The 27403-nt window shown below is 32.6% G+C and overlaps 1 protein-coding gene across 5 annotated transcripts in view; it reads right to left on the bottom strand.

The window, feature by feature from the left end:
• Positions 1-8104: 8104 nt before the first annotated feature.
• LOC127723376 (nuclear receptor coactivator 3-like) overlaps positions 8105-27403 on the bottom strand; it is a 187249-nt gene continuing 167950 nt past the window's right edge. For all 5 annotated transcript variants that reach the window (XM_052229953.1, XM_052229955.1, XM_052229956.1 and 2 more), the window contains 10 exons: positions 25584-26988; positions 24224-24435; positions 23481-23573; positions 20205-20405; positions 19459-19630; positions 18456-18741; positions 17380-17702; positions 15611-15778; positions 14612-14757; positions 8105-13404 (listed from right to left, as the gene is read on the bottom strand). In XM_052229953.1, the coding sequence (XP_052085913.1) occupies positions 13336-13404; positions 14612-14757; positions 15611-15778; positions 17380-17702; positions 18456-18741; positions 19459-19630; positions 20205-20405; positions 23481-23573; positions 24224-24435; positions 25584-26988 (3075 nt within the window). In that variant the 3' untranslated portion in view covers positions 8105-13335. The remainder of the gene's footprint in view (positions 13405-14611; positions 14758-15610; positions 15779-17379; positions 17703-18455; positions 18742-19458; positions 19631-20204; positions 20406-23480; positions 23574-24223; positions 24436-25583; positions 26989-27403) is intronic.

The raw sequence follows: 27403 nt of genomic DNA, 5'->3' as shown, positions 1-27403 counted from the left end.
TGTTTTCTTCCAGTTAACATTACATTCAGTCTGCAGTTAAAGTTTTTAAACATTTATTAGATTCATAAACTATCCTGGATTTTTACCGAACTTGGACAGAAGCTTCTTACAATCAAAAGACAGTATCAAGAGGAATATTTTTATTGATTTACTTCCTGATTTTTGTTGAGCCTGCGATTAACAGAAAAAGTAGGCGAGACACTGGGTTCCGCGGAACCCTTACGAATTTTTACTAATTACAGGGCGGCGTATTGCGTTTCCGCTAATACAAAGTTCCAATACTACGTTTGCGGAAACTTAAAGTATACGTTTCCAGAATTTGTATTTATTACTTTTCCGGAAATTTACCTGGTAGTAAATTATAAATATTTGAATATATGTTAGATAAATTATTTATTTTATATTTTTATACAAAAAAGGTTCTGATCTTATTCATTTCATGCTGCTACAATCAGTTCATGTGTAAGAGATAAATTTGTCCTGGTAAAATATGTCCGGGCGGACACATATTACTAGTATAAAAAGTCCATGGTTACAGAATTTACTAGTATTTTTAGTCCGGTGTTAGTAATTTATGTCCCCAGACTAATTTTCCTAGGAATTCAAGTCCATGTCATCAATATTCCTAGGTAAAAATGTCCATGTCCTTTTTTTATAGGAAAAATATTAATGAATCAAATCATTTACATTTAAACAATATTGGAAATTTAAATATTAAGTTTTAATATTATTTTAAAAGGTAAATATAAATGTTATGTTTTAATATTGTTTAAGAGTTGTGTATCAATTTTCTTAATATAATGTTTGTCCCCAGACTAATTTTCCTAGGAAATCATGTCCATGTCATTAATATTCCTAGGTAAAAACGTCCATGCCATTTATTTTAAAAGGAAAATTTTAATGAAACAAATTATTTACATGTTAACAATGGAAATTCAATTTTTATGTTTTAATATTGTTTAAGAGTTGTGCATTAATATTTTAATAAAATTCATGTCCCCAGACTAATTTTCCTAGGAAATCATGTCCATGTCATTAATATTCCTAGGTAAAAACGTCCATTCCCTTTATTTTGAAAGTTAAATTTAAATGTTATGTTTTAATATTGTTTAAGAGTTGTGTATTAATATTTTGATAAAATTTATGTTCCCAGACTAATTTTCTTAGGACATCATGTCCATGTCATTAACATGCCTAGGTTATAACGTCCGGCAATGTCCTTTAATTTTAATAGGAAAAATTTATGAAACTTTCCAATCTTAACTAAGAAAATGTTTTTTTTATTTTCAATAATTTTTAAAATATAATAAAAATTACCTGAAAAACATGTCTTGGGACAATTTTTCCTAGGAAAATAAGTGCCAGACATATTTTACTAGCTATGGACTTATTTTCCTAGGAAAATTTGTCCTGGGACTTAAATTCCTAGTAAAATAATGGTCATGGACTTGATTAACTAGGGAAAAAAGTCTGGCGGACAAATTTTACTACCGGACCAAATTTACTGTTACAGTTGCAGGTTTCATTTTTGACAAAGTTAGTGGCGTAAAATTCAGTCGATGGGTCTTAGTGCCGATTACAAGGACAAAGATTCGGATCATTTAGAAAATAGCTGACACATTTCTTTGGTTTGGCTTACTTGCCAAACAATAAGACTGAAGAATGCTGTGTAGAATTAATAGCAGATGCTCCATCTGACGATAAATGCATGAAGTTTGCAGATTACATATTGGAATTTTATATAGATGGCAATTCGAGATTTCCACCAACCATCTGGGCATCAACTCCTGACCCCTAGGAAAAGAGAACAACGAATAGTGCCGAGTCTTTTCATGCCCACTTGAACGAGCAGTTTTACATTTTTGTCTTTGTCGGTGTGCTATTAAAACTGCATACATCATCGTGACATAAAGATGAGAACTGTATCTATTAAAGCACCCGTTCGAAGATATGAAAAGGAGAAGATGGACTTTCTTGTTGAACAAAACACAAAACTTGTAAACGGCGAATGTACTGCTGTGGTATAATTCCTTAATCATTTCCCGGAAAAAGTAATAATTTATTTTTTCCGGAATCGTTACTATTTTCCCGGAAAAGTAAGGTATTTATTTCCGGAAACGTAGACTTTTTTACCGGAAACGTCATCTTTTTTTCCCGGAAAAGTAATGCCAATTTCCGGAAACGTAAAACGCCGAATTACAGTTTATACCTATCTATTGAAGTTATTGAAATATTAAAATAATTATCAAATTATAGAAATTAGTTGAAAATCGTCAATTAAGGGCAATAAATTCTATAAGGAGTTTGACTCTTGTTTTGCTCCTAAAAGTTTCTCTCCATCTCAAAAATCCCAAAAATTGATAAGAATCATCATCACTCACTTCGCCGTTTCAGAATCTAAAGGACTGTGGGTAATTTCATTGTTCGTACACCAAAATGAAAATAACGTTACGTCATTGGTTGAATTTCCATTGTTTAGAACGTTTTAAACCAATCACAACGTTTTGGTGTACGCTTTTGGAAATATTACCCAGGATGCATTAGATTCTGAAACGGCGACTTAAGAAGTCGGTTGACAGTGTCAGCCATGTTGACCTATTTGTAGATCTTATTGTGCTGAAAAATTTTTGCTTTTTGTTTGTTTCTCTCTATTTATTGAAGATCTGCAAAATACACAAAAAAAGGTAAAAATACGCTCCGCCTGAAGCAGCTGATTACGACTGCAGAGGTCGAACTCTGAACAGTTGGGGCAAGTATGGCCCCAGTTTTTGGTGGGGTTCGTGTTGCTTAGTCTTTAGTTTTCTATGTTGTGTCATCTGTACTATTATTTGTCTGTTTGTCTTTTTATTTTTGGCCATGACGTTGTCAGTTTGTTTTCGATCTATGAGTTTGACTGTCCCTCTGGTATCTTTCGTCCCTCTTTTTATGGACACCATATCCAGAAATCAACGCCACTTTGCTTATTTGAATATTATACTAAAGAAATCGGATACGGGTCACGGAAATTATATTGAAATGATAGGGAATTTTGAAAAAAAAATATCTGTTTTAACATTAATTTAAGTGAGAGACAGGTTGCGGGGACAGAAAATAAATATACACAACAATATACACCATTTAAACGAAACATGACTGTCGTTGCAAAAATCAAAGTTCCTGAGCTATTTTAAAAATCAGAGCGAGAGGCTTTTAACATTGCAGTATAAAATACAGGCTAAAATGGCTGAAACGTCAAATTTGCAAACTTCGTGTTGAAATATGGCTAACAAGGCAGGTCATTACAAAAACAGGTTGCCGGGATGAAACTTTAAACTTGAATGTCCAAAGAATAAGCAAGTCCAAACCTTGTATGTGTAGTCGTTGAACTCTAGGTTCCCACGTAAAGTTAAAATGCCCCTATTTCAAGAAGAATAAACTTACGAAAACACGAAAAATTCACTAAATTCGCGTTCATTGTTTTGATTTTGACCGCCTGACAACTTTACGGAAATATCAGAGTGATTATAAACAAGGACTCTGTGACGGGCAACTTATAATATCCGTGTTTTACAGATTTTAATGATATCAAGCCAGTCCAGTTCAAACTATTATCACGTGGTACAATTCTCATTTACATATTATGAATATTAATTAGCAAAAGTACTACTAATTTCTGGCTATGCAATATTCAAGCTTTATACAGCTCTGAATTTGGATAGTGATTAAATATTTGACACATTATAGATTTATGACACAGAATAAATGTGGTCAGAAAACTTAAAAATTTGAAATGGGACATTTAATCTACTTAATGGTCCAATATCCAAAATCTAATTCCATGGTTAGATTAGGAATATAAAAATTCAAACAAAGTTTAATTTTGGACCCTTTGGACCTTAATATGCACTAATTTGAAAACAGTGCCCAAAATTAAAAAATCTGAATGCACAGTTAGATTCAGCATATCATAGAACCACCAGAATTCAGTTTTTGATGAAATCAAACAAAGTCTAATTTTGGACCCTTTGGACCTCATTGTAGACCCTTTTTAATAATGTCCAAATATCCAATATAGTAATACATGGCCATGGTAAAAACCTAAAAAATTTCAAGACTTTAAATTAATCCTCATTGAAATTTGTTAAAAGATTTGTATTTATTTTCAACTGAAGATTTCTTGCTGTTGTGCAATACTTAGTAAATCTGTTTACAAACTAAATATAATAATTTACACACCCTGTTTGGTGTGTACCTCCTGCCATATCAGTATTTGCTGTTTCTTTATATAAATCAGAAATAATTTATGTTAGAACCAGCTTAGCCAGTATTAGAAAAGTCTTGTTTTTGGCCCCTATTTGGCCTCTAGTTTCTTAACCATTAAAGCCACAACCCACAAAATTGACCCCAATCTTCTGTGTGTGGTATGGAACCTTGTGGTACAATTTCATAGAGATCCATTGACTAATACTTAAGTATTTGTCCGGAAACCAGAAAAACCTTGTTCCTCCACCCCCTCCCCCCCCCCCCCTCCCATTTTTGTGCCCCTTATTCCTGAACAGTTTGAGCCACAACCCCTAAAGTCAAACCTAACCTTCCCTTTATGGAACCTTGTGTTTCAATTTCATATAGATCCATAGACTTATACTTAAGTAATTGTCCATTAACTAGAAAAACCTTGTTTTTCCCCCCTTTTTTTGCCCATAATTCCTAAACGGTTTGGGCCATTACCCAAAGTCAATCCCAACCTTCCCTTTGGGGTATGGAACCTTGTGGTACAATTTCAAAGAGATCCATACACTTATACACAAGTTATTGTCCAGAAACGAGAAAAATGCCTTTTTTGGCCCCTTTTTGACCCCTAATTCCTGAACAGTTGGGACCGTAACCCCCAAAATCAATTCCAATCTTCCTTTTGTGCTATTGAACCTTGTGGTTAAATTTCAAAGAGATCCATTCACTTATACTAAAGTAATTGTCCGGAAACCAAATGTCCTTGGACGACGACGACATGATAGCCATATACGAACGCAAATTTTTTGCGATCGTATAAAAATCAACTTTAATAGCAATAACTCTTCTAAGTGGTCAATTGACGATTACATCCATGTTATATATTATTTTGCCGAACGTTTCTGCTTTTAACAATTTCTCTCTTGTAGTTACTGCAAAATTTCTTTCAAGGCAATAACACCAATATGGGTCAATTGACGATATGTTCATCTTACTTATTTGTAGATCATATTTTGATGAACATTTTGACCAGTGAAAATTCTATCTATCTACTATAATTTCCACAAAAAATGCAAAACTGGTAAAAATCATCATTCAAATGCAACAATTCTCTATACCTGTTGTAGTTTTTAAAATAATTACCAAAACCTTCAAAATATTGATATTCAGGTACCGTAACTCCTAAAGGGGTTCTCCGATTTTTCAAAAATTTCTATAGGTGATAAACCTTGACATGATAATCTTATTTATCCATTGTCAGTTTTGCTTTAATTGATGATAGTTTTAGAGATTTAAGCCAAAAACTCTAAAATTTGCAAAAAATTTACATCTCAGGGGCAATAACTCTAAAATTCAATAGAAAAATATAGAACTTGACCTGTTTGATCATTCTTAAAATATCAGGTTTGCTCTTATTGCTTCAATTTTAGAGATATGAGTCATAAACTGTTAACACAGAGACATGTCTTGCCTTTTTGTAATTTTGATAATGCAAATGTTGAAATTAAAATAGCAATACTTTAACATATAAGTTATGCAAATATTCAAAGTCGATGAACCATAACTGAAGGTACATGGCTAAACAATCTCCATGGAAATGAGATGTGCCAGTGCTAATACAACTGCATACCAAATACCATTGACTTATATAAGTTGCTTATTTTTGGCCCCTTTTTGGCCCCTTTTTTGCCCTCAATTCCTTTACTGTTGGTACCATAACCCCCAAAATCAATCCCAACCTTCCTTTTGTGGTATTGAACCTTATGGTAAAATTTCATAGAGATCCATTCACTTAAACTAAAGTTAGAGTGCGAAAACCAATGTGTCTTCGGACGACGCCAGACGACGCCGGTCGACAACGGCGACGACAACGACGCCAACGTCATACCAATATACGACCACAAAAATTTTTTGCGGTCGTATAAAAATAACTTGTAAACTATATAAAAGTTTCAAAGTCGATGAACCATGATGAGGGGGTGGGGCTATATAATCTCCATGGAAACGATACTTGCAAATGCCAATAAATTTGCACACCAAATATCATCGACTTATTAGCAGTTCATCTTAAACTGATCTAATCAAAAACTAATACATGTAAACTAAGCAAAAGTTTCAAAGTCAATAGACCATGACTGAGGGGGCGGGGCTAAATATTCTCCATGGAAATGAGATGTGCTAATGCTTATACAACCGAATACCAATTAACATTGGTCTACAACTAATGGTTCCCCTTGAACTGACCTACCGGTAATCACAAACTAATAAATGTAAACTAAGCAAAAGTTTCAAAGTCAATTATAGACCTTGACTGAGGGGGCAGGGTCAAATAATCTCCATGGAAATGAGATGTGCCAAAGCTAATACAACTGCATACCAAATATCCTTGACCTACGACTTGTGGTTCACCATAAACTAGACCTAATCACAAACTAATACATTGTTGACTCTGCCGCCGGAAACAGCATACCTATGTCTCCGTCAAGGCGAGACAAAAAACTGCATTTTATCTGCTGTTCTATCTTTAGCATCAGAAGCCATGTTTGATGATGGATCAAATCCCTGGATACAAGTTTTTAACTAGATTCCTTAAAGAACGTTCAGATAAAGTTTGGTAATATTGGGCCCAATAGTTTCAGAGGAGAAATTTTATCTTAAAAGTATAAGACGAGAAATGGACATTGGATGCAATGTGATGGCAAAACCTCACATGACCTTTTAAACCAGGTGAGCTAAAAAGCTGATTAGTGCTACAGAATGTTAACATCTAAAGATGACTTAATCTAAATTTCTGCACACTCCAATTCCAACTCAAAAGTCTTTGTTTAGTCTTGTCCTTAATGCCAGCTGTGTAATTATTTATGTATTGTGTCTGAACCTGTCTGTAGAAAAACCTCCAATCCAATTTCAGCAAATCAATGCTGGCCTGTATTTGTTCATTATTATTCATTCATGGGTCATAGATAAACCTGGCTAATTCCAAGTACCTTTTCCATAAATTTCGTATTATGTTTTCCCATTGTGAAATTTTTTGACCTGCTAAACAGGTCACCTTATACCATTGTAGTGGTATTGTCAATGTAAAGGTCATCTCTCTTACAAGGTCACTCTTCTTTGATCCAGAGGGGTGACCTTTATATACAGACTTGATTTTGGGAAAACCTGGTGTCCATAATTATATGAAAAGATTATCAGGTTTTCTGCACATTAATGCCATACTATTTTTTGTGTTGTTTTTTTTTAACCTTTGTTTCACCAGCAATCATACTTATCAATGTTGGTTCTTTCATTTTGATGTCGTTGATATGTCCGGTTCAAACTTATTAAGGCCAGGTCAAGGTATTTGAAGTCACAAAGCCGTGATATGCAATTTTATGAAGAGCTGAACAGAGTGATACAGACAATGGGAACACCAATAATATAAAGTAGAGAATCAATGCATAATACTGTCAACCAACTATTTTTGCTAACCACTTATTTACAGGAGTACAAATAATGTATTAAAAGTTGTCTAAAGTATCTCAAACTCGAATCTTCTCTTATATGAATAAATCAACAAAGTAAGAGATTAGAGAAACATTCTGTATGTGCCTCTCCTAAGTCAGGAGCCTGTAGTTCAGTAGTTCAGTGGTGATTGTTCTTTCATGTCTGTTGTATTTCTCTTTCGTAAATAGTTTTGTTGAAAATAAGGCCGTTATTTTTCTTGTTTGAATTGTTTCACATTTTTCATGTCAGGCATTTTATAGCAGACAAAAGGTATGGGTTTTTCTCTTTGTTGCTTATATCTACTTCATTTGAACTCTGGTGGATATTTGTCTCATTGGCAATCATACAGCATCTTCTTATTTTTATATTTACGATATAAATAATGTAAGGAAGAATGAAAACACCATAGTATATTATCAAGTTGATTTTAATGTTATTTTTTCCTGAATCCATTAACTAGGAGGATGATTATAACTGTATTAACACAGTCTTACCAATGATGAAAACAAATAAACCAACAGATAATAATGTCAAGGTTACCACATTAACAAATGTCAAGGTCATCACATTAACATATTGTTAATGTCAAGGTTAACATGTTTAACAAAGAAATAGCATCATTCTGTACAAAGTTATTTGTAAATAACAAAATAATAACACAAATGAAAAGACCTATCCTTAGGAAATAGTCCACAATAAAATCAAATTGTTAGGGAACCAGTCCATTAGAAAACCAGTCTAGTGCAAGATTGGCTCATATGTTAAAACAATTAAAATGTTGAGTAACAGAAACATTTGTTTATCTAAAAGGCTTTTGCTATTTAAATTTCATATCAATAATACAATTATTTAGCTACAATGTATTTAAAAATTAAAAAAAATATTCCAGATTAAATTTATTACGTTTGGAATTAAAATGCAGAAATTTATTATGTTTATTACAGTGAACCACAGTTTAGACCAATTTTAAATTGTAAAAATATATTTACATTTCTGTTCATAAAAATGGTAAAAACACAGCTTTGTAGCTAAAACTCTTGGGGAATTTAATTTACTTCCATGCATTTCTAATGACTTAGCTAAAAACACAGTGCCACAAAAGTAATTTCATATGCAAAATATTATTTATAATTCACAATGAAATTATGCCAAGTCAATCTGTATCAATTTAAGGAAAATGTTTTAGTTCTATTGGAAATAGAGATATCACAGAAAACAGTCATAAATTTCATTAAAATCATTTTTTTTTCATAAAAAGAACACAAGTCTGTAACAGACTTATTGCAAGAGTAGAACAAATTATGAATTAAAATTAACGTTCCCTGATGTATATATTTGAAGTCAAGTTTCCCAAAAATTTAAGCAAAATTTCATTTTCTTAAGTAATAAACAATTATTGAATTAAATTTCATTTATGAACTAAAAAAAAATAATCAGGGGACATAATCAAAACTCTAATAAAAATAAGGATTACTGGTTTCATAAACCAGATTGAGAATGCTTGTAGGGGATGGTAACCAGATTGAGGACATTCATAGGGATTGTGATTTCATTTGAGGACCACTGTATATCATAAAAAGGCAATAAAAAGTTACAATAATCAACCATTACAACCTTGTATTCATCAAGTAAGGTAGATAACTCCATTTTTAATCTGTTATAACTCCTTAACCAATATTTTTACTTAATATCAACAAAATATTAAAAATTGTTACACAATTTGTTAAACTAATTACAAGAATTTATTCAAATGATAATAGGCATTACACTAAACCTTCTTTATCATTTGTGTTCAAGATATCTTCATCTTTTTATCTTGGTTTAATTCATCAATTACTACTCTTTCACACCTTAAGTGTGCGTTTTAAAAGATCTCTTTTTCAGACATTAGAATTTATTATGAGATTTAGTACAATTGACAGAAAAAACAATAATAAAACTTTCATTAACAATAAACTTAACAGAAGATAGCACTTTATATCGCTTTCCAGACACCACAATGAGGCATCAGTTCGCCATTTCAGAATCTAATGCATTCTGGGTATTATTTGTTAAAGGGTATACCAAAACTCAACCAGTGATGTGATGTTATTCTTATCTAGGTGAAAATTACCCATAATCTTTTAAATTATGAAACGGAGAATTGTTCACATTTTACAGCTTGCCTTTAAATTCTATAGAAGATCTCTTAAGACATTTTCTGCATTGTTCACATTGGTTTCAATCTTTTTTAGAACATTTCATTTCTTTTTTTTAACTTTAGAAAATGGCTGCAACAATGTTATTTGGCTTCTGAAACTATTTGTCTCAAGATGACCTCATCATGGTATTATGCACACAGAAATCGGTATTTTCACTTCTATCACCTCCATATTAAAGGTTAAAGGTTAAAGGGTTTAAGAGAAAAAAATTGAGCATTTATTTTTTTAAATGGCTTACCCGTGTTAACAATAATCACATTTGTTTAGAAATCAAAGTGCTTGTGAGCACTGTAGGTAAAGATTGCATTCATTTTGCAGTGTGAACTAAAATTGCAGTGTATTAACAAAAGAAGGCAATATTTTGAAGTGGGTATATCTTATTTGTCTATATATACAGTTTGTTCAACTCAATTATGAGCAAAGGAAGATAACTCCACTGTTATTATTACCTGTAATGACTATTTTTAGATCAGATAAAATCCCTTATGGAAATTTTCAATAAATAAGTTTTCATGACAAGTATGGTTATACTAATACACATTATTTTGTTACTTGGATATCTAAGTATATATTTCATTGATAAATTAAATCGAAATGTACATGGATAAAATGTAAAGAATGCTCACCTCAATGCACTATGTTTTTTGTTCCCTTACAAGTAGCGATGAGGTCTGGAAAATATAACTACCAAACCAGTCCCATAAGGGTTTTGATTACATGAATGCAATCTTTACCCAAAAAAATCGCAATGGCTTAGAGAAAGCACTTGCTTGAAAGTGTTACAGGTTAAAGAAACAGCTAACAACAAGGTTGCAAAAAAAGTGACATGTTCATCAGTCAACTATACTTAATTAAGCCTATTTGTATTGCTTTAATAATTTTAAATTAACCTTACAGCCAACATTAAAAAGGATTCTGTTAAAACAGGTTATTTTCAATGAAGAGGTAATTTTTCAAGGACAGAACATGTAAGTTACATGTATGCGCATCAATTAGATGAAGGAAATCAAATTTTAGATTTTAATCCTTGAAAATATTCTAATTTTTGCTGAACACTTTCTTTTCTGTTCTCTATGAAAATATATATGGTGACTTCTAGCAAGAAGAACTAATATTCATACTGTAAAACACTTGCAGTCGAACTGAGTACTCGAAGAAATTGATTAAAAAAAAAGGAATAGAATGAGAGGACCTAAAACTTTAATGGTGAATGGCCTTATTTTCAATAGTTTTGTCTCCATTTTAGTGGAATGGCTCCAAAATTGATATTTACAATGAGACTGTCAGATATAAAAAAATTGTCCAGGAAAACTTTTTTTATTATATTTTAAAAGACCATAAAAGCACTATGTTTTGTTTAATAAACAGTAATCTGACACAAGAATTTGAATTTTCTTTTTGGATAACTTTACAAGAGAGAAAATTGAATTTAACCTAATTTTTGTCTAAACTGGACAAAGTTTTTATACTGACCTGTTATAGCACAACATATTGATGATTAAATCCAACAAAAATATACTTTACATATTACATGATAACAGTTATTTGTGTATATTGTGTATATACAGTTAATATTTATGTACATTATATATACAGAGAAATTAACAACACATGATAAATATTTCATTTACATGTAATTAATCACTGAATATGTGTACAATATTTGATGATATATGTGCAAATGTGAATTAATATGACCATACAAATCGTCACAGAAGTCAAGGTCAACAATAACAGAATTACCTCACTTTGTACATAAGGAAAATCAAATAACATAAAAAGTTTTATTCCATATGTCTTTTTGATAATTTAGATATTTTGCTTTTTGACCTTGTATCACTTCTATGACCTTGACTGAATATTTCATGACCTCTATCATATACATATTAAATCATTTACATTATGCCCTTTACAAATTTATAGTCCACAACATTGATGTCAAGTGAAGAAGCAAAATACTTTCACTTTGTATCGTAACCATGGTTACACAACTGTAGTTTCCATTATGGGACTATGACATATTACCCGTGTTTGTAATTTATTGTCTCCAGCTTTTCGTTGTATCATTATAACCATTTTGATTTACACATCATGATCCATCAAAATCCTCCTTCCTTCCACTGAACTTTTATTTTCTTTGATTCAACTTTTCTGATTTCTTCAATCCTTTCTGCTTTATTCCCACAAAATGAAACGAATGAATTCCTTCCCTGTTTCATGCACTTTGACCTTCATTAAGTTTCATACTCCATAAAAGCTGCCAGGTTCAAAATCGGCCCTATTTTTAGTCACATTATAATGTGCAGATATACTGGCAAACGGCTGACAAAAATTCATACCATCACAAATATGTGTTCTTTTAATACAAATCCAATCCTTTTATTGAAAAATCCCTGAATCTGATATTTAATGACCAGAACTATGGTTTAAAAATCGTCATTTCCGACTTAAAGGCAATCAACATGCGTAAATAATTTGAGCAGTAAAATAGTTTAACTATAATGAGATCACCAGAACGTTTTGCTCCATTTATCACTACTCTAAGTTATTAACATCTTCTTAAACATAAAACTTAAACGAGTAACAAAAACAAAGTCTGTCTATATACTCTATACATGCAATATAGGGTTAAAATCTAGGTCAAAACTTTCCTAATACGAAAATAGTCATCTAGCGCTAATAATAAAATGTCCCTGGGTTATTCCTTTGTAGGCACTTTGTGCAACCCAATAAAAACATATACAGCATTGAAAATTCTTCCATCTTTCGATCTGTACACGAAAAGTCTGGTTTCTAAAATATTTGCAAATTTTGTTGAATATAAAGACATTCTAACAAACATACACAAATATTTTTCACTACAAGTTATAATATCACTGTTTTGTAGTATTGTTTTAAAAAATCCTTTTATCCACCAAATATGGTATTGGACAATTTACAAGAAGCAACCATATGGTAGATTTCATACAAAAAAATAACTGGCCTAATCACAAACCTTTGACATCATTTTCTCAGATGTCTTTTTCTTCAGTAAAGTGCACTTAAACTGTCATTTATGAGTGCACATCACAAATTGATATCACAAATTTAGGTCACTTGAACCTATTTTCTCCACATTAAGGTTTCTGTGACCTATTTTTCAAATAGCACTTCCTTTTGCTTAATCAATATTAAGTGGAAAAAAATACAGTTAGTTGAATTCATTGTTTTTTCTGTATTGATTTTCCATTGAAGTAGATTTTCTGCTGACGCTTGTTAACACACTGATGAAATGTTAACACGTCAAATCAAGAACAGCTGTTAACATTAACAAACAGGCTGATTTTTATCAGTCAATATTCCTGTAATGTTTGTATAACATCAACACATCTGTCTGATGCTATGATAATGTAGATGGCACTTATATTAATATAAAATGGCGTCTAAATTAAAGCTGTCGTCATTCGGACAGTAACTGTTGTAGTAAACTATTTTTGTGGTCTGGCGGTTTCATGTCATCAACACTTGTCTGAAATAAAAAAAAAAATAAATAAATATTTTGATGCAATTTTCTATAAAATATGATTTGAAAAAGAATTTTTTGCTGACATATAAATCATGAACTTTTAAAATGTGTGAGTTTCAAATACATAAATGTTAATGTAAAAAAACCAAAATATAACATTTATAATGATTTTAAGAAAAAAAATTTTTGCTGACATATTAAATCATGAACTTTATTAACATGCAAGTTTCAAATACATCAATGTCATTATGATAACACATAATATAAAGTTTGAGAGGCAATTTACAACAAAACAATATAAGGAAAAATATGTTTTGCTGCAATATGAATCATTAACTTTTAACATGTGTGAGTTTCAAATACATAAATGTCAAAATGTCAATTTAAAAAAACAAAATATGATTTTAATAAAAATATTTTTTGCTTATATAAATTATAAACTTTTATCGCAAATAGGTTTCAAATACATTATGTCAATGTTTCAAAGAAACCATCAGAGCCTGAGTAAAGTCACAACCGCTTAATAAAATGGACTTCCTTGGTTGTTAAGTAATACACTTAACCCTTGAATGGAGTCTATACCTCACTTTTACTAAACGAATTCACCCTTTGTTTCTTAGTAGCTACTTAAACATGACTGAAAAATTAATGTTTATACAACTTAAAGATACAATGGACTAAATCTTGTTCCTTAGTTACAACTTGAACCTGTAGACATGATGGATACAATGGACTCACCCTTGGATCCTATGCAACCACTTGACCCAGGTGGAGTGTATACTTTCCAACCACTATAAGATTTAATGGACTCACCTTTGGTTCCTTGGTAACAACTTAAATCTGATACCACTTTAATACCTCCCTACTACAATAAGATATAATGAACTCACCCTCGGTTCCTTAGTAACCATCTGAACCTGAAACCACTTTAATACCTCCCTACCACGGACAGATGTAATGAACTCACCCTTGGTTCCTAAGTTACCATTTGAACCTGAAACAACTTTAATACCTCCCTACCACAAACAGACAATGAACTTATCCTGAGATCTTTAGTAACCCCTTTAATACCTCCCTACCACAAATAGATGCATTGAACTCATTCTTAGTATTAGTAACCACTTGAACCTGATAACATACCACATCTCCTTATTCTTATATTGAAAACTCTTTAATACCTCCCTACCACAAATATATTTAATGGACTCACCCTTGGTTCCTTAGTAACCACTTGAACCTGATTGGTATCTATACTAGTTGACCTCTGTAATAAAGGCTGATTCTGACTGTTCATTACTTGAGTCATTAATTGTTTCCTAAATATTGTGCTTGGTATCACATCATTTGATTCCTCTTCTGAAATTAAAAGACAGATTTTACATTAAAAAAATCACAGAGAAATGATTGATTGGTTGGTTAATCGTTGGTTAATGTTACATGAATATAATAGGGAGAGGGTTGAGATCTCACAAAACATGGTTAACCCTGCAGTATTTTTGCGCCTGTCCCAAGTCCGGAACCTCTGGCCATTGTTAGTCTTGTGTTTTTTAATTTCGGTTCATTTATATGTTTCTGAGTTTTTACTATGCGCTAGTTCACATTTTTGTTATGGGGTCAGTTGAAGTCGGCCTCCGTGTGTTGGTTCTTCTCGCTGTGTTGAAGACCAATTGGTGGCCTTGGGCTGTTTTCTGCTCTTTGGTCGGATGTTGTCTCTTTGCACATTCCTTGTTTCCATTCTCAATTTTATACCCTGCTTGGTACGAGACCTTTTCGTACAATCTCAATATGATTGAGTCTTATGTAGACAATAAGTGTGTCTGGCATACCTAATTATAAGCCTTGTATCTTTATTGAGTCTTATGTAGACGATAAGTGTGTCTGGCATACCTAATAATAAGCCTGGTACCTTCATTGAGTCTTTATTATTGTGGTTGTTTAACTAAGGACACAAATATGAGATCAATTATTACTAGTTCAAATAATGCTGTATACAAATAATGCTCTCAAAATCAAATTGCAAGAAACCCTATCATGTCACAATAATGAAATCATCACAAATGTTTTTGTCTGGATTTTACAGTAATTATTATGATTTCATAAAATGCCTCATACTAATAATGATAATGTGAATTTAGTTTTGCAAAACCAATTCCATGGCACTTAAAAATACATCACAAATTTTTTTATTTATCTTTTTTTTTTAACCTACTTTGATCCATCCTGGCCTCGGCTTTAGCAAGAGCTTGGAATTTTTCATAAACTTGTTTCGCCTCCTCCCTTTTCCTCTTCAGGACATCTTCCTCTTTGAGATCTTCCAAATTTAATCCACCACCAGCCGTACCAGTCATGACACCATGGTCTTTAGCCATTTCAGTTACTGCAAGTACGGAACAGTTATAACTTAATTTGATTCAAAGTATGATTACTGTACAATGGTTTATTTTCAAGTACAAACCTGATTGCAGGGTATATTTTTCGAGTTTTTCTAGTTTCTGACATTCTTTTGAGATTAAATTTAAGCAAGGGCAAAATGCAGCAAATATTGAAGAGCGAAAATTTAATTTGATTCAATGTCTGATAACTATAATATGGTTTATTTTTCGCAGAGATAAAATTTCATAATTTCAAAGTCAAAAAATATTTGCCAGAAATTTTATTTGAGCTTATCTAGTTTCTGACTACTGTAAATAGTTTCTGACTACTGTGAATAGTTTCTGACTACTGTGAAAGTACTTTTATTTGTGGGGTACCTGTTTAGTGGTTTTCGTGGATGACTTTATCCACGAATTTAAGTGTCCAACGGAGTATAACAACTGTTGTCCAAATCAAGACATGGAAAGATCCCCATGTAGGATCATGTAGGTTTGACTACATCGATACAGGCATATCATGTAGAGAGTACATCAAATATCAGCAAACGTACTATGAATTATACATATTATCGCACCGCGGGTAAATTATCACGTTGTGATTGGTTTAATGCCGTCACGTGGTTGACCCCCTATAGATCCGTAGGGGGTTAGTAAATTTCATAGGGGTTCATGACGTCACGTCTACTGTTAATGGTGACGTCATCTATTAATGTTGTTGTGTTTCATTGTTTATTTTTCTACAAAACGCAGCAGAAAAAGTCCCGCGTGCGATAAATTCGTTATACGGTTCACTACTGACCCCCTACGGACCATAGAGGGTGAATAAAATCCATAGGAGATTCGGCCTTGGGCCTCACCCCCTATGGATTTTACTTACCCTCTATGGATCCGTAGGGGGTCAGTAGCGAACCATATAACTTATAGTATACAACTTCAGATAGGATTTTACCCATTTAATCTTTTAAAGACCTTAGCTGTCCGACTTTAAACTTTTTAAAATTCTTATGCAAAATTAGTTTTGATCGATGAGAGTCAGACTGCCGTTGATGATATGCGATGAAGTGTTCATTTTATCTCCTCATATAAATTATACGAAGAAAAAAAATTGCATAGGGCTTGCTTTTTTTTATTTCATAAGAATTAGTTCTACAAGTCAAAAGTACATTTGAAGCATGTTTTTATGTAACTGTTTTCTTTAAGTGACATGTTTATGGCCCAATTAACACCTCTGATGTTCGTTAATCTGTTAATCATTCAATCTCAGGTTGATTAGTGTCATTACATCTGATTACATGTGTGCAACAACAAAAATGTTTACTTTGCAATAGTATCATAAATTACACCAACATGAAGCAATAATTGTTGATCAGGTCTTAAAATACCAATACTGTAATTTTATTCTATATCTTCTGTATTATTTATCCTCTCCAGTTGGGTTCCCAATTTTATATATCATTCTAGCCAATAGAACCTAAGCCGTATCATAAAGCAACCAATCAGAGCCAATATTTGTTAAATAATAATTTCAAGATGGCTTAAATATGGAATGAGAAAATGCCTTCACATCATGAAGTGAAGCAAAAAAGATTATTTTTATATAACTTACTTTGGTCTAAAATATCAAGTGGTATTTCTGAATCATAATCTAACGTCACCGACTGTTGCTGCTGCTGCTGTTGATGTTGTTGTTGTTGGTGTTGGGAATATGGTGGTAACTGGGGTGATGTCATTGGTTGTTGCTGAGGATGTGGTGAGGTTAGGTTCTGTTGAGAATGAGGTGAGGTTAAAGGTTGTTGCTGGGGTGATTGTAAGGAGAGGGACTGTGATGTATGATGTTGATTTATCTGCTGCATTTGTTTTTCCGATCGTGCGGTACATATATTCCGTAACTCCTGCTTGACGAAGTCTGATTTGTTCATGCTCATTTTACTGAAAGGGAAATATAGAAAAAATATTTCACTTACAAATTACAGTAATATTTATTAAAATATGACTGATATAGGTAAACATATGATTGAATGTAAGTAAAATCTATGAAAAACTTTACCAAAATTATCTTTAAAAACTCCTTTCTCAACACCCAATCTATTGACTTTTTTATAAATCAAAACTCATCTTCTCAAAAAAAAAATATATAGAAAATATTTCACTCTCTAGGTTTACAAAAACCAGTTCTACTAGAGATAATTGTGAAGTTAATTTGATTAATTAATCAGTCTTCATGTGCAACCTTATTCCCCAGTAGTCATGGCCCTTCAAATATCTTTCCACCTGTATGAGTTTCATTAACAAGCAGTTAGTCTATTAAAAAAATTCCAAAGCTCCGTGTTGAAGGCCGTACTTTAACCTATAATTTTTTACTTTTTACACATTGTGACTTGGATGGAGAGTTGTCTCATTGGCACTCATACCACATCTTTTTATTTCTAATTATGCTTTTCTGAAAAATTAAAAAAAAAAACAAATTATGCAGTCTTTTAATCAAAACTTTAAAATGTGCTATAGCCATATAATTAACTTCGTAATAAAATCAACAGATTTTTTTCAAAGGCCCTTGTTGTCTATTAAAATAAACTAAAGTTAAATTTATTTATTTATTTTCCCCTAAAAGATCCTCCTTCATTTTTAGAAAATTGTGAATAAAACAAATGATGTAAAAAATGTGGGTAAAAATTCACTAACTTTTCTATATCAAGCTGCATCTCATAATCACCGAATCCATTATTTGATGAAGCTACTGAATTAATTCCTTGATTCATATTCTGCACTGGTGATAATGACGATGGGACTCCCATCCCTCCCGATGACGATGGCACACACATCACGCCAGATGTTTGGTTATAAGATGGACTGATCTGACTCGTTGACTGTCGTAAGGAGTTGTTAGGCGATATGGAGTTAGGAGACATTAACATAGGGTCTGGACTATTTCCAAATGGACTCTGCGATGTTCTCGGAGAGCCACGACCTGAAAAAAAACAATAATGTGTGATCTTGTCAAATTTATATGGACAAAATAAAGAAAAATTCAGAGAATCAGATATAAGGTAAAACTTTCTACTTTCTCCCTAAAAAAATATCCCTCTTCATGCTATAAGAACTTATTTCTTTAGATACATGCACAATAATATTAATCTGCCGAATACACTTAAAACTTATTAGCAAAAGTGATAAACCGAAATTTCTTTTTAATCTTAAAGGCTAATTACATAAAAATCTAACTGTTTAATATTAGTCAGTGGGTGTTGCTGTTTGTCTCAGTTTTTTGTTTACTTAAGAATTTTGTCACAGTGCTATGGTCCTCTCTATTGGTTTACTTCACAGCTTGTACAGAATTTAGCTTGCTATAGGGTTTGTCAATTGTTGATGACTGTTAAATGTCTTACTTTTAGCAAACTTGTGCATTGGGTTGCTGATTCATTGATTGTTGACCTCTGAATGTCTTCATTTGGTCACCTTGCTGTCTCATTGAGTGATGACCTTAAGACGTATACTTTTAACGAACTTGTGATGTTTGGTTGCTGTCTCATTGACTAAAGCTGACACCTGTTTTTAATATGGTATTCCTGGACACTATTAAATTAGAGTTGAACAAAATCTCCTTATTTTATTTCAAGCAATAATGTTATGAGTCTTAAATAAAATACTAGTTAAGATTTGAATTTACTAGAATTGTCTCCCCTACCTGGCATGCTCATCTGTCTCATCATTCTACCAGAGTATAAAGATTGCTGTTGCAGCATCCCCATCTGGCTACTATTATTACTGTTAAACTGTCCCTCAGGGAACTGGAACCGTGATGGGTTGCTAGTCCCTCCTGATAATGACCGATGTCTCTGCATGTTCATCTGTGTAGTCTGCAATTGACAAAAACATTCTATTTACTGCTATGTAACTTATAAAAAAATAAGGAGTCGTGGTGTTTTTGCATTCGAAACATCCATCCACCAGAGTTCAAATGATGTGGATGTAAGGTTATCCAAGACGATCCATTTATCTTATAAGAAGAGATAGCAGTAATATAAAGCAGACATTTTGTAGATTATGTAAATAAGTAAAGCTTTGTCTATTTCATGATGATTAAAAAATATATAGGTGCAAAGAAGGGTTCTTATGGTACAAACAAAAATATGATTTCATATGTCTCATATTTTTGAAATGCTTTTTTTTTCTCTCAGGAAACACATAAAATGACTTCTTTAAAAAGAAAATAGCATCAGTTTTTCTTTTTTCCTCTCATTTTTAAAGAATAGGCCCACTTCAGCAAATGATGTAAACATGAAAGTAGTCCACATAGAGAAAATATTTTTCTTTCCACTACATACAACAGTTTCTATATGATTTTTCATGAAATATTGTAATTTATACTGAAAATATTCAAGGCATAACGATACATCTTTTACAATAAGTAATAATTAAAAAATATCGTACCATTTGATCGACCTGTGACATTCCCATGGGACTCTGTAATCCCTGTTGACGGATATTCCACTGTGACTGCTGGTTAAAATGAGGCGACATTTGGGAGTTTGGAGTGGATTGTCCGATCATTTGGGGATTCATCCCTTGGTTTTGGGGCATCACATTGGGATTGAATCTTGGCGACATTGGACCTGGTATACTTTGGTTTCTCTGCAAAAAGAGACATCATTGTTTAGTGTCTACCTCTAGAAGCATTGTTTCAGAAACAGTTATGACAAAAATGTGTAAGTACAAAGTTAAATCAGCTGGGGCGAAATAGAAAAGAAAGCACAGAACAGAGATGAGTGGAAAGATCTAGTCCTTGCCCTATGTGCCTCCGGGCATAATAAGGACCAGATAGATGACAAAGTTAAAGTACTAAAAAATTCTATTCTAATGTGTTTGTTTAGGTTGAAATTGATCATCACCACCTGTTTCTATGTTTTTACAAAGGCTTGTCAGCTTTTATGAAAACAAAACTTTAAGGTCAATTATAATAATGGACTCCTTCTGTGGTTGGCCTTTTACTATTTAATTCATTGTTTCCTCTGACATAACATTTCATTTTGATTCTTAACTTTTATTACATTGGTTGCAATGATTTCTCAGTAAAAGGAAACAGATAAATAAAGGTATAGTACCTTGCAGTTTCTAATTTACTTTAATTAAAAATTCAATGTAATAAAAAGAATTAACTAATCCTAGAACTCAAATATCTTATGTATTCCAACTCATGACCGAACAAAACTGATAATCAACTCTATGGGCCTAGCATTCCTGACTCAAAAGTGTTGTTTGGTCAAGAGCTGCATATTTTTCTATATTTGAATTCTTGGATTAGTTATTCTATAATTTTTCATGTTGCTATGACAGCAAGTTATTATTGCAGTCTGTGAGTAGGAATGAATGTCAGAAAAATTGACAACTTTTCACCTTAATCCCTGAGATTTCACACACTGCAGATACAAATTCAATAACAACATGTCAAAAAGAACACCTACAGAGAATTTCTGCTTCATATTTCATATAATAACATATTTTTTTTTTTAAATATTTTGTAGGCGTTTCAGGTTGGAATTTAACAAACCAGGTGTTGTTAGAAAACAGTTTGTTATAATTTTGTCCTTGATAGATAAGTATTTATATTGTTAGAAAAAAGTTTGTTATAATTTTGTCCTTGACAGATAAGTATTTATATCAAGAGAAAAAAACCTATGATTTTATTTTAGGTAAAATACATATCAAATTTCCAGAGAAAAAATAATACTTCATTACAAAACTATGACCATTTAAAAACAAATAAACCTGTGACTATTCTGCTGTTGATTAAAATCATCCATGAAATAACAAGGTATTTTTTTTTTAAAGTGGTTTCATAAGAAACATATAGTGAAAAGTTGCACATGTCCATAAACTATAATTCTTTCGTAAATGTGTAAACATGAAAAAGTGTTAATTCTTAAGTTCAATAAATCCATATTACTTAACACAAAGCATCATCACTTATGAAACTTTGATAACTGTGTATTCATTTATTTTCATGGGCAGTAATTTTTGTTGTTTAAGGAAAAATTGAATGTCCGATGATGTTTGATGTCCTGGTTTTACCAAAGTATACAAACAAGCCTAAGGAAAATTTGTACTTTGTTGGACATTTAAATTTTATGGTTCACCTAAAACTCATGAAATCCTTGATATCCAATGTATCTAAAATACCACTGATTGTTTTTCACCTTACATCTACGGGCAAAGTTTTTCACTTTTCATCTAGGGGCAAAGTTCTTCACTTTACATCTAGGGGCAAAGTTTTCACCTTACATTTAGGGGCAAAGTTTTCACCTTACATCTAGGGGCAAAGTTTTCCACTTTACATCTAGGGGCAAAGTTTTTCACTTTACTTCTAAGGGCAAAGTTTTCCACCTTACATTTAGGGGCAGTTTTCACCTTACATCTAGGGGCAAAGTTTTTCACTTTACATCTAGGGCCAAAGTTTTCCACTTTACATCTAGGGGCAAAGTTTTTCACCTTACATCTAGGGGCAAAGTTTTTCACCTTACATTTAGGGGCAAAGTTTTCACCTTACATCTAGGGGCAAAGTTTTTCACCTTACATTGAGGGGCAAAGTTTTTACCTTACATCTATAGGCAAAGTTTTTCACCTTACATCTAGGGGCAAAGTTTTTCACCTTACATTTAGGGGCAAAGTTATCACTTTACATCTAGGGGCAAAGTTTTTTACCTTACATTTAGGGGCAAAGTTTTCACCTTACATCTAGGGGCAAAGTTTTTCACCTTACATCTAGGGGCAAAGTTTTTCACCTTACATCTAGGGGCAAAGTTTTCCATTTTACATCTAGGGGCAAAGTTTTTCACTTTACATCTAGGGGCAAAGTTTTTCACCTTACATTTAGGGGCAAAGTTATCACTTTACATCTAGGGGCAAAGTTTTTTATCTTACATTTAGGGGCAAAGTTTTCACCTTACATCTAGGGGCAAAGTTTTTCACCCTACATCTAGGGGCAAAGTTTTTCACCTTACATCTAGGGGCAAAGTTTTCCATTTTACATCTAGGGGCAAAGTTTTTCACTTTACATCTAGGGGCAAAGTTTTTCACCTTACATTTAGGGGCAAAGTTATCACTTTACATCTAGGGGCAAAGTTTTTCACTTTACATCTAGGGGCAAAGTTTTTTCACCTTACATTTAGGGGCAAAGTTTTCACCTTTCATCTAGGGGCAAAGTTTTTCACCTTACATCTAGGGGCAAAGTTTTTTTACCTTACATCTAAGGGCAAAGTTTTTCACCTTACATTTATGGGCAAAGTTTTTCACCTTGCATCTAGGGGCAAAGTTTTTCACCTTACATCTAACGGGCAAAGTTTTTCACCTTAAATCTACAGGCATAGTTTTTCACCTTTCATCTAGGGGCAAACATTTCTTCCATTATAAATTTGCATGTGATTATTTTCAGTATGAGGCATGCTTGATAAATGACTTGATTCAAAGATCTTTTGACATCAATAATATTGCTCCTCTGGTTTCTATATATTTATACAACCTTTTCTTTCAAATGTTTAGGATTGAACATTTCTGATGTTGGTAATTCCAGAAAAGTGCTCTGAACGCACAAAATTTATCAAGTATAATTTTTGTTTTTTAATTTTTTTCAAATCAAATAAATTTAAAAAACGGCTGTAAGAAAATGGGTTAACAGGTAAATAGTTCCATGTAACTACTGTTGCTACTCACCTGTAGTGTAACATTTGGGGCGTTACCACTGTTCATTAATTCAGCCAGATTTTCAGGGAACGGCTGTACTGACATTGAATTTCCATCCATATTCTGCAATACGGTTATCAAAAATCATTATAAGATTTAGCATGCCTTTTTATCATTTCTTTTAACTTTCCTTTTTGATCATATATTTTTTTTATTCAATATCAACATATGATAAAGATTATAAGTGCACAACATATTTCTGGAATTACCATTCAGTACCAAATGATGAATGAATTTAAATATCATATACCATTTGAAACCATCAATTTTTATATTTCATAACTTGACTAAAATTAAGAAATTAGTTTCTAAAGAGTCTGTATACACCTTATAGACAGAGATACAGCATATTGAAAAATAAATATTTAAATTATCTATTTTGAATATTTATAGACCTCAAAACAGACTGCAAAAGCTTTTATTGTGAAAATAAATCAAAGAAAAATATCAAAATTATTTGCAGAAATCAATTCATTAATTCATAACTAAATACATGTATTGAAAAGTGGGAAACTAATTTTTCACTAATATTGCAACTATGATAATATGGAGATTAATATCCTCTCCTGTAAATTTGATCTTCAGGGAAGACCAAAATCAGAGAGTGAAAAAAAACCCTTACAAACCGGTTTGGCCGTAGAAATTTACGAAATTCAAACTCCATGAAATTAGAACAGAGTAGGACTATATTTCCCATACTTCTAACAACTTACAGGTTGAAACCTCGAGCCAAAATTATTGGACAATTGAGCCTGCATCAGTGCTCGTCTTCTGGCTTGTTCTGCTGCTTGACGTCTCTTCTCCATTTCCCGCTGGGCTTTCAATTTCTGCTGCTGGAGCAAGGACTGCCGTACCTGCATGGCCATACTGTTTGGAAAATTGGGTCGCTGCTGCATACCATTACTCAAGGCACTTGCTAAAGGCCCTATGAGAAATAAATTACTTATAAAAAACTCTAAATAAATTTAATGTTTTTTAAGATATTTGCAAAATTGCAATGTGTGTTTTAAGGGGGAAAAAATTTCAATCAATTCAGTCTGAAGAAATAAGGAATGATTTGGAAATTGTAAGAATACCAATTTTCATGGTTATAATGCTTATTCATCGTTCATCATTGAAATAAAACACACAGGGAAAGACAAATCATCAAGTAAAAGTTGCATGCATGATAAGATCAAAGTGCAAAAGCACTGAAGGGAGTTTCTGTCTCAGATAGGGAATCAATGCTTTTTTGACTTCCAATTTTCAAATTTCTGGTAGTTGCTTTAATGGTTGGTTCTGTTTTCTTTTGTTTTTAAAACCACCATGAATAATATAACATGATGAAAATCTCTAACTACTGGTCCCGGAATCAACATTAGAGTATCAATGGACCCAGAAACAAAGCAAATTAACATTTTACTGAAACCTTTAAGTCAGTCATTTGGCCGACTGCTGCACTTATGTTTCAATACATTTAATTTGAACAAATGTGTGGTCTTAGGCCATATAATATTATTTTCAATATGAAATAAAAGCATAAAACATTGTTTTACTTTAGCTTGAAAAACTAAAGAATGGAATAGCGAAAAAATAACCAAAATGGAATTCCACTTAATCAAGGTAATTACAAGGCAGAAAAAATATTTTAAACAACTAAAACCTGCACTCTATATATATAGGACAGCATTAAGACAGAAACTGTTTTAAACAGCCCATCAAGAATATAACAAGCAACATTAGAAAGTGGCAACTTAACTCCATTGAAATAAGTTCTTTACAATAATTATAAACTTGTAAAGTTACTTAAAATGTACTTTACATAATTCTAAGATGAGGCTTTACAACAAATGACCATGAAGTATATTGAAACATTAAAAATCCTCTAAATGTAAATAAACATTTATAATCTAAATCTGCATGAAATTATAATAAGTCATTTCAAATAAAAAAATCTTGACTTGAGTTATTTGCAACAAATAACCTCATGACTTTCCAATGAATTCCAATATTCAAAATTTTAACTTTCTGAATTAAAAAAAAAAAGTGTGATCCCTGAAACTGATACTTTTCATTGTCTAACTAAGATCTCACCTGGAGGCCCAGGAAGGCGTGGCCCCGGAAGGCCAAAGTTTTGTTGTTGTTGTTGTTGAAATCCCTGTTGAGGATTAGGAGGAGAGATCTGTTGGAATCCCATATCCATATTTCCATTCCCAGGAACCTGATTCATAGCAGTCATGCTCTGCATGAAGCTCTGTCTATTCATGTTGCTCTGTGCCTGCAATGCTCGTGCAATCATAGGATTGGGCATGCCCGAGTTGGTGTGTATAGGCTCATCACGCATTAGCTCCTTCTGAATTTCCTCTATTGCCATCATATCATTGGGGCCACCAGATTTAAGACCCATTGCTTGACCCATTGCTTGATTACTTATTCCTAAAAGCTGATCAATTTCGTCAAGTGAGGCATTTTTCTCTTTTAGGACCTGCTCAAACTGGGATAGCAAGTCCAAATCACTTAACACTGGCGGAGCATTTTCATGTAACGGTCCATTATTGACTGCAGGGGTAGGCCCTCTACTTGATGATGGTGTTTTAGGCGTAGTTAAGTCTTGCTTGAGATCTTCAGCTTGTTGTAAAATTTCATTAAGCAGGGGATCAGAAGATTCTGAAACTTCGGAGAATTCCATAACATTGTCAGACTGACTATCGAACAACATTCGTTGTAAACTATCATACGTGTCTTGACTGTTATCGTCTTGTCCGATATTATTGGACGAGGAATTATAACTGTTTAACATGTCATTCATTTTGTTCTGACTTGATGTTTGATTAAGGTTTTTTAGTTGTCCCATTTCTTTACTTCCAACGGAGAACGAATCTGTACTGGTATTGGATGATCCTGAGTCTACTTTAGAATCGGATAGTGTTTTAGAAAGTAATGGTAAACTTGGTTTAACACTCAGAAGTTTCTGTGATACATCTTTTGTCAGTCTGCTCTGTGGTGTTGCTGATGGGTTAGAGTTCCCAGATATGCCTGTATTAACAATTTTTTCTTTATTAGCTTTTGTTGACAACAATTTTGCTAACAAAGCATTTTCTTTCATTAGTTTTGTGCCTTCCTTGTTTGGAAGATTAGACTGATCTTGATCTCCTGTACTATCCACTTCTGAAGATGATAATTTTCGTTTCTTCTGAGGTTGTATTTGATTTGTCTCGTTTCCCTTCTCCCATAGTGAATTCAAGAAATTGTCCAAATTTTTATCAACAATAAAATTCGAGGTATCGGTTGGTCTTTTGACTGTTTCTAAGCCAACAGACGATGGCCGGTTAAATGTTGACTGTTCTACTGAAGCGTGACGTTGTCGCTGTGGAAGATGAGGCAATACAGGTGTACTTGACTTTGAGGTAGATGGCGTTGATGTAGTGGACTGTGGTTCTTCAGGAGCAGATTGGTGGCGTTGTCGTGTTGAGAGATCATGATCTTGACTAGTACTTTCCTGTAAAGAAAAAAAAAACACTTTGAGTGATTCCTAGTATTCAACATATGATTAAATGTGATAGAGAAAAATGCCAATGAATGACAGCAGCCAACAATACAAATCCTCCCCAAAAAGAAAAAAGAAAACAAATCTAAAGGTCAAAATATGGTGTTTGATGATCTTGTAGTTTTCATTCCACATATTCCATATGAAGCAACTCTTAAATTCTCCAGTTTCTAGAATCTCCGTGTGAGAAAAGCCTTAAAACATTTCCCACATTGAATTGCCTTATATGTAGATTCCCACATTGAATTGTCTCATGTGTTTCCTTATTTCTGATAAATAAAATTCAAATTTTAAAATCATGTACAAAATCTATCAGATTAGAACTTAAACAACAAATTTAAACTTAATATTGGTGAAACAGACAAAA

Source organism: Mytilus californianus, unplaced genomic scaffold, assembly GCF_021869535.1.
Source record: "Mytilus californianus isolate M0D057914Y unplaced genomic scaffold, xbMytCali1.0.p SCAF_13, whole genome shotgun sequence".
Lineage (NCBI taxonomy): Eukaryota > Metazoa > Mollusca > Bivalvia > Mytilida > Mytilidae > Mytilus > Mytilus californianus.
The sequence above is the reverse complement of the archived record's forward strand: the minus strand, read 5'-3'. Positions and strand labels throughout refer to the sequence as shown.